The sequence below is a fragment of the Geospiza fortis genome, unplaced genomic scaffold (genome assembly GCF_000277835.1).
Source record: "Geospiza fortis unplaced genomic scaffold, GeoFor_1.0 scaffold164, whole genome shotgun sequence".
Lineage (NCBI taxonomy): Eukaryota > Metazoa > Chordata > Aves > Passeriformes > Thraupidae > Geospiza > Geospiza fortis.
Window position 1 is genome coordinate 1,067,091 of NW_005054426.1, and position 14,571 is coordinate 1,081,661.

Sequence of the window (14,571 nt, forward strand, 5' to 3'; positions counted from 1 at the left end):
GAAGCACAACTCCTCCTGGCACCCCGACTACCGGTGCTGGAGCAGATGTTTAAAAGAAAAGTTCCCACCACCCACCACGCCACTGATGCTACATAGAGTAAGTAGATTACTCTTATCACACAGCGCGCCCATATTAGAAACCTGAATCGCCCTGAGATTCTAAAAATAATTACAAACTAGCCAGAAAGTGAGAACCTTAGTCTGACTGATAAAGAAGAACAAGAACCAGTAACATGTGCTGAAGAAGTTCCTCCATATAAGCAACTGCCCCCAAAAGAAATGCGCTACGCTCTTTTCACTGATAGTTCCTGTCGCATCGTAGGGATGAACCGGAAGTAGAAAGCAGCCGTATGGAGCCCGACAAGACAAGTTGCACAAGCTACCGAAAGAGAAAGTAGATCAAATCAACTTGCAGAACTCAAAGCCGTTCAGCTGGCCCTAGACATTGCAGAAAGAGAGAAATGGCCAAAGCTTTACCTTTATACTGATTCATAGATAGTAGCCAATGCTCTTTAGAGCTATCTAGAAAAGTAGAAAAAAGCCAACTAGCAGCGTAAGAGAAAACCAGTCTGGGCTGCTGATGAATAGAAAGACATTGCCTCTCAGTTAAAGAAACTACCTGTGAAAATCCGTCATGTTGATTCCCATGTCCCCAAGAGTCAGGCTAATAAAGAACACCGAAACAATGAGCAAGTAAATCAAGCAGCAAAAATAGAGGTCTCAAAGATAGACTTAGATTGGCAACATAAGGGGGACTTGTTCTTAGCTTGATGGGCCCATGATGCCTCAGGTCATCAAAGTAGAGATGCCACCTATAAGTGGGCACGAGACCGAGGGGTGGATCTAATCATGGACAGTATTTCACAAGTTATCCATGACTGTGAGATGTGCGCTGCCATCAAGCTGGCCAAGCGAGTGAAGCCCCTGTAGTACAGTGGGCGGTAGTCCAAGTACAAGTATAGAGAAGCCTGGCAGATTGACTACATCACACTGCCTCAGACACACCAAGGCAAGCGCTACGTGCTGACCATAGTAGAAGCCAGCACTAGATAGTTAGAGACCTATCCTGTGCCTCACGCCACTGCCAGGAACACCATCCTGGGCCTAGAAAAGCAAATCCTGTAGAGACATAGCACCCTTGAGAGAATTGAGTCAGATAACAAGACCCATTTTAAGAATAGCCTTATCAACACCTGGGCCAGAGAACATAGCGTTGAATAGATATATCATATCCCCTATCATGCACCAGCTGCCAGAAAAGTTGAACAGTGCAATAGACTACTTAAAACTACACTGAAAGCACTCAGAAGAGAGACTTTGAGAAATTAAGAAATGAACCTAGCAAAAGCCACCTAGATAGTCAACACCAGAAAGTCCATAAATTGAGCTAGTCCTGCCCAGTCTGGATCCCTGCACACAGTAGATAAAGTCCCTGTTGTACACGTGAAAAGCATTTTAAAAAACATGGTTTAAATTACTCCCACCTCAAGCAAAGACAAACCCATCCGTAAAATTGTTTTTGCTCAAAGACCTGGTTGCACTTGGTGAGTAATGCAGAAAGATAAAGAAAGCCATTGAGAACCACAGAGAAACCTAGTCTTAAGTGAAGACTGTGTGTAAAGTTTAGTTGTTTTTTTTTTTTTTTTTGGTGCAGATGGAAATAGAAAAAGGGGTGGATAATGTTGAAGATTGCATGCCAGATGTTTTCCATTACCATCTGTATGGCAGATTACCTTGTCAAGTGAGCAGTTTGCCTTATCTCTCTCTTTGAGTGACCACATTCACACCTTCCTTGAGAAGAGACCTCTGCTGATAACAGGCTATTGAATATCAGTGCATGACTGATAAGAATGATAACATTCCATTGTGAGATGCTCCGCCCAGCGGGAGGAGTCAGGCATTGCTACCCCAATATACTCTGGGACTCTGAAACACCAGCTAGGCTTTTCTCCACGAGATTCCCTAGAAGAACAGCAGCTGCCTCTTCCTCCACTGGATCTCCAGAAGAAGACTACATCCTTCTCTACAGATTCCCCTTGCTCCAACAGAACCACACCTGATACTTCAGGAAGACTGCAGCCACATTTTCAATCAGACTACCACCAACACCCCGGCCGACAGAGTGTCAAGTTGGGTTCTGACTCTGTCAGTGTTGTTCTAGTAGACTGCATTGTTTATTTTTTTTTCCCTATTAAAGAACTGTTATTTCCTGCTCCCATATCTTTGCCTGAGAGCCCCTTAATTTAAAATTATAGCAATTCGGAAGTGTGAGGAGGGTTTACATTCTCCATTTCAGGGGAGGCTCCTGCCTTCCTTAGCAGACTCCTGTCTTTCCAAACCCAGACAAATATTAAGAAAGAGATCGTGTACATTACAAAATTTTCCAAACATGCCTTTTGTAAAGTGTACCAAAATGAACTGAAATGAAAGTTCTCACACAAATATTGCTGATTTTGAGGAAGGGGCACTTTTCGAAAATACATCCAAGAGAAATGTTTGCAGTCCACTGCTGAAGACGAGGTCATCAAATACCAGACTAATGCGGCAGTGAATACGCTCCAAAACATTTCTCAAAGTCACTTCAAAGGACAGGCTGCAAAGATCAATTGCTTTGTCATAAGCATGAAAGGCCATAGTCTACAGTTCTCAAAGGAATGTGCCAGACAGGGCTATTTCTGACACGCTAAAATATGAGAATAGTTCAGAGCCTGAGAACTATACACTGCTAAGGGTTCCTTCCAGCTTGGGCTATTCCATAATTCTGTGAGTAAACTGGGATCAGAAATAAATGCACGACTGTGTTCATGGTTCAAATAAAACTCCTTGGCTTACTCTGTATTTCTTACAGCTTCTTTCCAATGTGGCTTGTTGCCATGACTCAAATGATGCCAAGTGCTTGGGACAGGTTCTTAAGACATCCTGAGGGCCACCAGATTTGTGTGCACCATCCTGCCAATGCCACGGATAGAGCACAAGTGGTGTCCACATTCACAGGCTTTTGTGACATGCATGGATATTCATAACATTTCCATTGCCTGGCTTTTCTTTTTTTCCTCATTGAATCACAGAATCATAGAACAGCCTGAGCTGGAAGGGACCTACAAGGATCATCAAGTCCAACTCCAGTTCCTGTTCCCCAGGACACTCCAACAATCCCACCCTGTGCCTGGAGCTCTGGCAGTCTTGGGACCATGACCATTCCCTGGGGAGCCTGTTCAGTGCCCCACCACCCTCTTGGGGAAGAAAATTTCCTAAACAACCTAACCCTTCCCTGATACAGCTCCAGCCATTCCCTGGGTCCTGGTCACACAGAGCACAGATCAGGGCCTTCCCCTCCTCTTCCCCTCATGAGGAAGCTGCAGAACTGCTGTGAGCTCTGACCTCAGTCTGCTCTTCTCCAGCTGAACAGACCAAGTGCCCTCAGCTGCTCCTTGTGTGGCTTCCCATCCAGGCCCTTCCCCATCTTACTACTCACAGGAGAAAAGCTAAAGAGCAGAACTGGTTGGCCAAAATAAAGACAATGGTTTCCTCACTGAAGCGAACAAAGAGCATCAACAAGCAGGAAAGCTCAAGGACAAAATCTAAGGACAGCTCCTTCCTGGCACTTCTGTAGCACAGAGCTGGCTGAATCTCCCACTTCAGTCAATATTTTGTCTGCCTCCTGAGGTTAAGGGTCTTCACCTCCACAAGGGGAAACAATTCTGGGTCCCTCAGTTTAGAAAGGATGTTGAGACCCTTGAGTGTGCCCAGAGGAGGGCAATGAGGGTGGTGAGGGGCTTGGAACACAAGTCCTGTGAGGAACAACTGAGGGAGCTGGGGGTGTTTAGCCTGGAGAAAAGGAGACTCAGGGGTGACCTTATCACTCTCTACAGCTGAGAGGTGCACTCTCTACCTGCAAGGTGGGTGTAGTCAGGTGGGGGTTCGTCTCTTTCTCCAGGCAGCAACTGACAGAACCAGAGGACACAGTCTTAGGCTGTGCCAAGGGAAATATATGTTGGATATTAGGAAAAAGTTTTTCACTGAAAGAGTCATGAAGTTCTGGAATGGCTTGCCCAGGGAGGTGGTGGAGTCACCATCCCTGGATGAGTTTAAAAAAAGACTGGATGTGGCACTCGGTGCCATGGTTTACTTGAGATGTCAGGGCATGGGTTGGACTTGATGATATTTAAAGTCTCTTCCAACCTAGTGGTTCTGTGAATTCTGTGAATTCTGTGAATTCTGTGATTTGAGAGAGGTGAGAGAGGTAAGAGTGGAAATGTGAAATTTTGTTCTGTGTCAGAACAGTGCATTCAATAGGAAATTATTCTGCTCATCTCTTCAGGCCAGAGTGGCCACTGGGATCAATTGCTCTGACCTCCTACCCAACAATACTGCTCGCCACAACTCCCTGACAGGAGGGCGTGGCCAGGTGGGGGTCAGCCTCTTCTCCAGGGGAACAACGGACAGGACTTCATTAGGAAAAAAAAATTACTGAAAGAGCAGTTAATCATTAGGGCAGACTGCCCAAGGAAGTGCTGGAGTCACCAGCCCTGGAACTATTCAAAGAATGAGTGGACATAGCACTTCATGATATGGTTTTCTGGGCATTGTGATATTCCACTGAAGGCTAGACTCGATGATCTTGGAGGTATTTTCCAACCTCAATGATTCTGTGAGCAGCAGTTGTTGAAGACATCACTGCTTATTTCTGTGACAAACCACAGAATCACAGACTGATTTGGGTTGGAAAGGACCTTAAAGATCACCTCATTCCAATACTCCTGCCAGAGGGGCAGGAACACCTTCCACCAGGGCAGGTTACTCAAATCAGACAATCTAACTGAGCTGCAGCAGAGCTGGTTCAAGGCTTTCCTCAACATTAGATGCAATGCACCATTCCAAGGATTCCAGGAAGCTCATGGGAGTGAGGAATGACCACAGATTAGGAAGAAGGAAGGTCAGCAAAGAGCTGGAGAGCTCTGGATAGGGAGAAAGGACTGGACGAGGTGAGCAGCCATTCCAGGTTGAAGAGAAGAACAGCGAACAGAGTTTGGTGGGTTCTTTTAAAGGGTGTGAATTTGCTTTCTGCCTCCAGACCAGCTCCTGGAGGGATATGGTACCCTCTGTGCCATTCTACCCCACTCCTAGGACTTCCTTCTCTGTCCTCAGTCCCACAGAGGAAAAGACCTCCCAAGTCTCACAGTTCCTCTCCTACCAAGACTCACAGTTCCTCTCCTACCCACAAAACCCAAGTATTTAGTAGTAAAATCACCAGGACTTGGTGTTTTGTATGTAAATGTGCAATATGGCAACTGATCTTCACACAAGAAATGTGTGAAGATTTTACAATTTCTCATATTTTTCCTCTTTTTTTGTTATTTTGCCCCCAGTACTTTCCTAACTACAGGTCTTGTCAGTCTTCTGCTGGCCTGGAAAAGTCAGGTTCTTCCAGCTTCCTCTAGCAAAGCACATTCCATCCACCTGGTCATTCTTGCTGTCCTTCTGTACATCCTGCCTGACCAAATTTAGGTCACCAACAATGCACACAGCATTCCAGATGAGTCCTTGAAGAACTAACATTTTCTAGGTGTTACTGAACATTCTTGTCCTGAGATTTTCCAAGACTTGCACCTCAATTTTTTTTTTTAACTGAGCCACTCTGGTGGCTCAGTTAGTGACACTGGCACTCTGGCTGAGTGAAGGACAGGGAGCTGCTGGAGCCAGGACAGAGCAGGGACATCAAGGGATCAGAGGGATGGAGCAGCTCTGCTGGAAGGAAAGGCTGAGGGAATTGGGATTGTTCAGCCTGGAGAAGAGAAGGCTTTGGAGTGACCTCATTGTGCCCTTGCAGTGCCTGAAGGGAGCCCACAGGAAAGATGGAGACTCTTGACAAGGGCCTGGAGTGACAGGACAAGAGGTAATGGCTTCACACTGACAGAGGAGATTTAGATTGGTTATTTGGAAGGAATTGTTCCCTCTGAGGGTGGCGAGGTCCTGGAACAGATTCCCCTGAGCAGCTGTGGCTGCCCTATCCCTGGAAATATTCAAGACCAGACTGGGGAGAGCTCTGTGCAATCAAGGTGTCCCCGCCCATGGCAGGGGCATGGAATGAGATGGTCTTTAATATCCCTTCTAACCCTGGCCATTCCATGATTCCACAACTATTCCTTTTACTCACCCTCATCTGTCCCATCTCCAGTGGTATTTCCTTTACAGCAGACTGGTGATTTTACACTAAGTTTTCTGTCCAGTTTCAGGGAAGGCAGGACTGACATCAGAAGAGTTAGAGCAGGTAAGTCCTATTTTTTCCAACCTAGTACTCCCTGTAAATGGAGACTTTGAAACTAGCAGATGTAAAGTCAACCTACCAGGACTGCAATGATTTTCACATAGCCCTATCAGCAAAAAAAATGTAGGAGGCGCAGAGCTTGCCTCCACATCTACCTCTGCCACCCTTCTGTTGTTCTATTACTTAAGAATTGCAACTACATTTCTTCATCTTAAAAAGCTCTGTCTCCTTGGGAAACATATCCAGGTAAGAGGAACCTAAGATGGAGAGTGGTCAGGAATCCAGAGCCAGAAAGTGCTACATTCAGCACCAGGAATTTGGTGGCCATGCATGCCCCAGGCCAGCCTGGCTCCTGCTCCAGCCAGGCACGTGAGTGGGGTTGTCAAGGACACAAAAATGCCAAGCACAGCACAGCAGACAGGCACTCACCCTCACCTTATGTTGTGGCAGTGGCACACCTTCCCCAGAGCTCCAAATCAAAGAGGCAGACAAAGAGACTGTGGTCCAATTCTGCTTTTGCCGGGATAAATTTGGAGTCACTTCACTGACGTCAGTGGAGTTATTCCAGAATTGCACCAGTGTAAAAGAGGGCAGCATCTGCTTTCTGAAAATGGATGCCATCAAGCTAATTGAAAACAACAGATGCATCAAGGAGCAGCAAGAAGGAATGGTAATGTTCCCATTTTCTTGTAAAATACCATTTAATTTCCCTCCAGAGAATGTAAGAGAATAAACCAATATGTACTCTAAAAGCTAGACCTTTTGTTGGTGTAAAATTGTATACAACCTTTTAGGTGAATGGACCAATGTGCACCTAGAGCACCCTAAAGAGATCCAGCCTAGTCATGTGCACTTACAGCCCTCTTCTTTGAGCCTGATTCTTCTCTCACACTTATTTAAATCAGGAATCATACCATCCACAATCCTATGGAAACATTTATCTAACCTTGGATAGAGAGCAGAATCGAGGGCTCTCATTTTGTTAAACAGTCAATGGCTAGATTTTATAATTAAATTGATAAATTTGTGACTTATGTCACTTTTGGACTAAGGATGTTCCAAAATTTTATACCACTGAATTTATATTAATTTAGTGAAAATGAAGCCAAAGAAGGACTTGCTGAATTTTCTTTGTGTGAAGACAAAAGTTTCCCCTAATTCTCATCTCCAATGAGTAGTCAACACAGCTTCAGTATTTATGATGACCACAGAAATGGATGAGCACTTTTCCTCCTGCAAATTCTTTCTTTCCTTTCACTAAGAAGAAGTTTAACGCAGCAAAGCTCAATTATTTCTTGGGCCCCCTCTTATTAATTGGCACTACAGACAACCTCAATATGTCCAGTGGTGAGGGTTCATCATTGAATGTTGTAGGACAGTACAACTCACACTGACCTCAGCTATGAGTGTCCCAAAATGTAAAGCCATGTTGTGACATTCAAACTCCTTGTGCCAGCCAACAAGCCCCAGACAGACTTCCCTGGAGCAAGGGAAAACCCACCTAAAAAGGGAAAAGCATGTGGAATTAACATGTAATAACAGCATATGCTGCACTGTTAATTAGCACAGTCCCTGTCTGCTTTCCCCAAAAATATTTTTCTGGATTTATCTCCCTGGGTAGGGTCTTGTAGGACCCTAGTCTGAACAAGAAGAGCTCCTTGAAACTGGCAGGCAGTTTCCTCAGGCACTCTGGTGGCAGCTAAGGACACACCACATCCCCTGGTTCCTTTCATCAGGGGATTAAGTCTTTTCATCCTGCCAACACCTGCTTCCCTCCTTATGTCTAAAGCAGGTGCCTGCAATTCAGGCATTCTTCTGCGAACCTGCTGATAACACGGCTGCAAATCTCTTCAGAAGGGATCTGCCTCTAGTGCAAGCTTCAAAGAGCAACAATGAAGGGCTCCAGGCTGTGATCTTGGTTACAGCAGCACCAACACAGATATCTTGTGCTCATAGGGCTGCCACGGAGGGCAGTATCTTCCAATTCCCCATGAATCTGTCCACATCTTTCCAGCAGTGAGGAAAAAAATGCATAAAATGCTACTGCTTTTAATTTCTGTCAATATGAACTTAAAAGTTAAGTTTAACTTAGCTCTTCCAAGTTTGGTAGGACTTACTTGGACTCAAGTCAGGTGGGAGCATTTGGGAAAGCTGTGGTTGACTCCTGCTGTGATCTGCAGATCTTTCCCTGATGTAAACAGGACCTCAAGAAAAGAACAAACAAAAATAAGCAGTTTAACAAACAGTACATGTGCTTGGATTTGATGCAGAAGATTAAAGTTGGAGCCCGATATAATCCAAGGCAGTTGTACTAAAAGGAGTTTTGCCAGCTTGAATCAGCAGATGGTGAGGATCTGGCTCATACTACATTTCTGTAGTTTATAATTATCTTTCTTTCTTCACCTAGAACCAGATTCTCCCTTTAGGCTGCAAATCTTAATTAGGAAATCCTTCCTCATAAATTTCAAGAAACTCTTGGTCATTAATTTCCCAGAACAGAAAGAAACCTTACCTATTTCTGCAATAGCAGCAGATGCTGGAGCTGTTTGTTCCTTTGCTTTTAGGGTTGATGCTGCTCTCTCCATCACTGTGTGGAAGATACTTCAGTCCTTACCCTGTCTCTTGCTGCCCTGAATTTTCTTTACTCTCACTCTTCTTTATCCCATAGGGACGTCTGAATCAGAGTACCCAGGAGAGAAGACCAAGTTCAGCCACCTTCACCCCCACAGCTGCTGGAGCAGTGAATTTTTATCCATGAAAGCTGGATCAAAAGGCCCAAACTTACTCAAAAATCCCAAATTCCAATGTTTTCCAAGAAGGAGCAGAACAGGAATTTCATCTTGGAGATAAGAGCAGGAGTCCAACAGTAAAACACCACAGAACTGGTCTTCACGCCTTTCATGCTTCCAGATCTTGTGTGGATAAAAAAATTGTGTCCTCAGTAAATTTCTTCCTTTCCTTCCTTCCTTCCCTACCTCCAAGGAGATGATTTCTGCCCTGTCCTCCTTTGGTGAAAAACATCCTGTGGGAAAATGATCAGGGGAACCAACTGTCACAAACCAGCCAGGGGATCTAGAAGGAGCAATAGTCTCTTCCACTGCAAAACTATTTCCTAGTGAGATTGCTGCAAGAGGAATTTCTGGATCTTTAATGTAATGCTTTAGCCTGTATTCCTTGTCACCAGGCACCCAGATGACTCTACATCAGACCAGTTGCCCCTCAGTTCCCTGGCTGACTGCTCAGATTGTCCTTCACACACTCTCCAGCTCTCTGTGTGTAAGGACGGACAAATAAAATCTCTTCGCATCTCTAGGTTTGCACTCTCTGCTTCCAAAAGAAACTGGAAACTGCCCACCTGAAGTTGGACAGGGCAGCTGTACATGATATAAGGTGATGGGATCAGCTCCAGCAGGCAAAGAAACATCTGTAAAGATAAGGTGCTGATATCTGAACACAAAATTCAGTGCTTTCACTTGTAGCCACAATCACAGCATGGAGAGAAACAGTCCGGGAGGTTGTTATGGAAACAAGTCCCTGGAGGTGCCTACTTGGCTTCACAGGGATGTGCTCTACCTTCAGAAGGAAACAGATTTGCATTTCGAGTAGCTGGGGGGAGTGCTAAGGGCTGAGAACTTGAGGTAAAGTTTTTGAAAGTATCTCTGTGATCGGTGGCACGAGACCTCTGGTAAAGTCAATGGGTGCCACTGTGTCATTTCAGTCACATGAAAAAAAAAATCTGAAGGCTCCTTAAAAAAGATCAGATTCCACAAGTTCTGTAACATATAGCATTACTGATGACTCTAGGACACTGCTTTTCAGGAGGTGCTTTGAGAAGGATTTACATGCCCTAAATGAGTCCCAAGGTTATAGTTTCCGTGCTTCTGTTGGTGGTCTGTATTTCTCTCAGAGAAAACCCAGGGAGCAAACACCACTCTTGCTTTAGACATTTTCACGTGCCCTTTTCTTTTCAGAACTGACAAACGTGGCTCACAAAAACTGCACAAAGCTGCCTTGCTCACCACAAAATTCCTTCACACCTTGGGTGAGATCTGCAGGCGGGAGAATCCAATACCCGCTAGAAACTCACTGCTGGATTCCACCTGGAAACTCACTGCTGGATCCCACCCAAGGGCAGGACACCTCTTTCCAAGAGGATCTGTGTAAGAAATGTTGGGATTGTGCTACCAGTGATCTTTTTTTCTTGCTAGAGTCTCCAGGTCCGGCTGTCTGTTGTGCTGGTCAGGAGAACAACCTGTTCTGGGCACAGAGGGCTCCTGCCTGGCAGGGTAAAGGGCCCAGGCCCAAGGGGAGAAACGAGCACAGGAATTTTCTGACGTAGGCTCAGCATGTCTCATGACTCCTCCTGAACTTGTGTTCAACCTGAGTTTTTTATATCTTACTTTGGGGGAACTTTTATCAGCTGATAGACTCAGGCATAAAATATCCCCAAACATGGGCATTCTGCTGGGAGAGGGCAGCAGCCTCAAAACATCCCTCTGAAATAACAGCTTCTTTTGCTAGTTTCCAGCAATACAAACTTTGAAGAACCGTCCCTCTCTTGGCCTCACAGTAAAGATTTAATTAAGTTGACCCCAAAACACAACTAAGAATACCACCAAGACTAAGACACACTAAGAACCGGACAACTTTTACACAAAATCAACAGAGATGCAACCATGCCCCTCAGTCCCACTTATTCCCCAGGACAATTTACCCACCACCTGATTACAGGTGTCAAGGGATGCAGAATGGTCCCCAAGGCTCAGACCTTCACAAACCTTTGTCTCAGTCCCATGAAGCAAATAGAAATTAGGCCAGGCAAACCCCTCTGAGCTACGAATCCTCACCACATCTGATGTTGTTGAGTTAGGGATGAAAAGAAAGATTTTAGTTTTCAGGTGGATTAGAAGGTTAATTTTAATGAAAGTAGCAGGTCTTTTTATAATGTGATTTGTTAAGGTGATACTTGATTGGTTTTAAAGTAGAAACGTCTCACACTATTGGTGCACTATGAATAGCACACTATGGAAAACCATAACTATAAACAATGGTTACAGAAAGAGAGATAATAATTGTTTTAATTCTTTCCTCTAAGATTCCTAGGCTCAGCCTGGGAGAAATTATCTCTGTTCTTTCTTCGACTGAACTGAGAATCTCCACACACATCAAACTTGTGTCTCCCAGCTGGACAGAAGTGGCATTTCCCTACTAATTTCAGCAAGAGAGAGAGAGAGCAGAGGTTTTAATATAATGGTTGTGTGCTGACCCCAAGGGAGATCCCTGCACACTAAAAACATTTGAGAAAGCAACAGCACTCTGGAGAAATGGAGTAGTTAGGATTTGCACAAACAACTTCTACCATATGAGCAGGGCCAGGATGGAGAGAGGCTACAATAAAAGCACTCTAGGCATGGAGCCATATCTCAAGACAACTGAGAACAGAGAGAGTAATGAAGATGCAAACAGATCCCACCTCACAACCAGTTCTATAGCCAGTTTTTACTATATTAAAGAATAGGGCTCCTGAGCAACCTGATCTAGTGGAAGATGTCCCTTATTGGAAAGAGATGACCTTTAACGTCCCTTCCAACCCAAGTAATTCTATGATTCTATGATATGCCTTTAGCACTCTTAGTCTTGTGGCTGAAAAGCACAATATATATACAAGATCTATTCTCTGTATTTTTGCACTTTGGCATTATGTCTGGTTTATGTATTACATGTGTCCCATGCAATATGTAGTACATTCCAATATGCATTTCATACAGTGTGATGAAAGGCATTAATGGCTGCCTTTGCTTTCGTACACATGCAGATGTGAATGCAGAATAAACACTTAGAATTCAAACAAGAAGGATTTTTCCTTGCAGGAAAATCTGCGAATGGAATCTGAAAGCATACATTTCCCTTTCTTATCTGCTGGCAGAGCTTGAAACATTTTTAAAATTAGGTGTAAGGCCGATCTGACTGAAACTAATAAAATTATCTGGGAAGTAAAATGTGTATTTGAAGATAGAAATCTCTGGTCCCTTGGCAAACCTGGCACTGCAGGCCAAGCTATGCATATTTTGCATGGCTGGCACAAACTGCTCTCATAAAACCAATTACAAAAACACTGCTGTCGCTCCTATCCATGAAATACCAGGAACTGGCTAGGCCAACAATACAGCAAGAGCCTCTCTTCAGGGCTCGCTGTTTATCCCCTCATTTAAAGGGTCTGGAGGATGCTGCTGGCTTTGTGCAGACAGCTTAGGGAAGTTTGTATCCATGCCAGTCTCAGTTTCAAATGTTGACACACTCACCCTGGAGCATTTTATGCCTGTGACTTGATAAACCAGCACGATCCTCACACAGCACAAGTGCAGAGATCTCTGTGGTCGGGATTTTCCTGCCACATCAACAAAACACCAACATGCAAACTTCCCCTAGCTACACAAATGCTCAATTAAAAAAAGCAGAGGAGTCAACTGCTCTCACATGCCCTAATACAGAGCGGGGTATCTGAAGCAGAAAGCACATCTCATTAAATGCTATTGTGTAAAGATGAACTCTGCAGATAACAAATGAATTTACTCAAACGCCTTGTATCAGAAGGCACTTACCACTATGAAGATTAAGTTGGTACTATAAAAGCCAATTAACATCAGGGCACTGGCATAAATAAGGCTGAGAAAAGCTCAAAACACAGAATCTTCACCAAGCCTGTTGACTGCTTTAAGCCTGTGTTTGATACATGATGTATGGTCACAAGTAGCAAAGAGCTTTTAGATTTATGCACCTTTTTTTCTTTCTTTTTTTTTTTTTTTTTTAAACACAAACCAGGAGGATGTTTTAGCATGCCAAGGGTTGCAAAGAAGGCAGGCATCTGCTTGCTGGCTTTCCCCTACAGCTGCAGCGCTCCCTGTGATCCTGGCTGCAGCGTTTCCATTATTCAAAGGCAATGGCATGGCAGGCGTGCCTGATTCCATAGCCAAGGGCACCGTGCTGGCACAGGGACTGAAAGCATGGATCGAGCCAGATGTTTGTAGCCCCTTTAACTGTTTACTCTGCTGAAGTAGTGGCAAGGACTTCTCTGCTGGTGGAGTTACAAGACTTGGTCTCGGAGCAAATGTTGGATTAAAGCAGTCATTGAAAGCAGAGAAAGAAATGCATAAGGGAGTGGGGATGACAGCTAGCACTCCGCAGAATAAAGCAAGAACATTTCTGGCTGCACACAGTAATGAGAAACAGCAAATCAGGCCAGAAGAGCCCATTATCACAATCATTCTGTTTACAGTATCACAATTCACAGTCTGGCATGTAAATGCTGAATAGATCCAGCTGCTTGTAGGAAGACAACTGTAACAGCAGCTTGCAGCTCTGTGTCTGGACCCAGGACAACAAAACCCATCACACCTCTGTCAGCATTTTCTTCTCTTTATATCCCTGGTTATTGGGAGGAATGAAGTTGGAATATTTCATGGACTCCAGGTCTTCTGCTTCCAGGAATTCAGATTTGCTGAGGGACTGATTACTGTCCCCTTTCTTGGGCTCAGAGAAAGGTGACTGTTGCTGGCCACAGGTGACGTGGGTGTACTGGCACTGCTCCTCATGGTCAGTCTCTCGGTGGTAGAAGTAGTTGAAGTTGGACACAATGACAGGGACAGGCAGGGCAATTGTCAGCACACCAGCGATGGCACACAAGGAGCCCACAATCTTGCCACCAATGGTCATGGGATACATGTCCCCATAGCCCACGGTGGTCATGGACACCACTGCCCACCAGAAAGCATCAGGGATGCTGGTGAACAGCGAGTCAGGGTCATCAGTCTCTGCAAAGTAGACAGCGCTGGAGAAGAGGATCACCCCGATGAAGAGGAAGAAGATGAGGAGGCCCAGCTCCCTCATGCTGGCCTGGAGAGTCTTCCCTAAGATCTGCAGCCCCTTGGAGTGCCTGGAGAGCTTGAAGATCCTGAAGACTCTGACCAGGCGGATGACTCTCAGGATGGCCAGGGACATGGCTTGCTGCTGGCCCCCATTGTTGCTGCTGCTCCCGGGCTGCTGCTTCTGCTGCTGCTGCTGGGCCAGCTCGGTGCCCAGGGTGATGAAGTAGGGGATGATGGCCACGATGTCAATGATGTTCATGATGTTGCGGGAGAACTCAGGCTTGCTGGGGCAGGCAAAGAAGCGCACGAGGAGCTCAAAGGAGAACCAGATGATGCACAGGGTCTCGATGAGGAAGAAGGGGTCTGTGAAGAATGGGCCGGAACCGGTGGCGGGGCGCAGGGGCGTGGGGGTCCCGCTCGGCGGTGGCAGCGGCGGCA

The 14,571-nt window shown here is 45.3% G+C and overlaps 1 protein-coding gene across 1 annotated transcript in view; it reads right to left on the reverse strand.

Moving 5' to 3' along the window:
- The window catches only part of LOC102043815 (potassium voltage-gated channel subfamily A member 6), a gene marked incomplete at its 5' end in the record, with an annotated part of 53,108 nt that extends 38,539 nt beyond the window's left edge, over nt 1-14,569 (reverse strand). The window contains 2 exons of the mRNA XM_014309406.2: nt 8,386-8,472; nt 8,781-14,569. Of these exons, the coding sequence (XP_014164881.1) occupies nt 13,658-14,569 (912 nt within the window). The remainder of the gene's footprint in view (nt 1-8,385; nt 8,473-8,780) is intronic.
- Nucleotides 14,570-14,571: the final 2 nt, after the last annotated feature.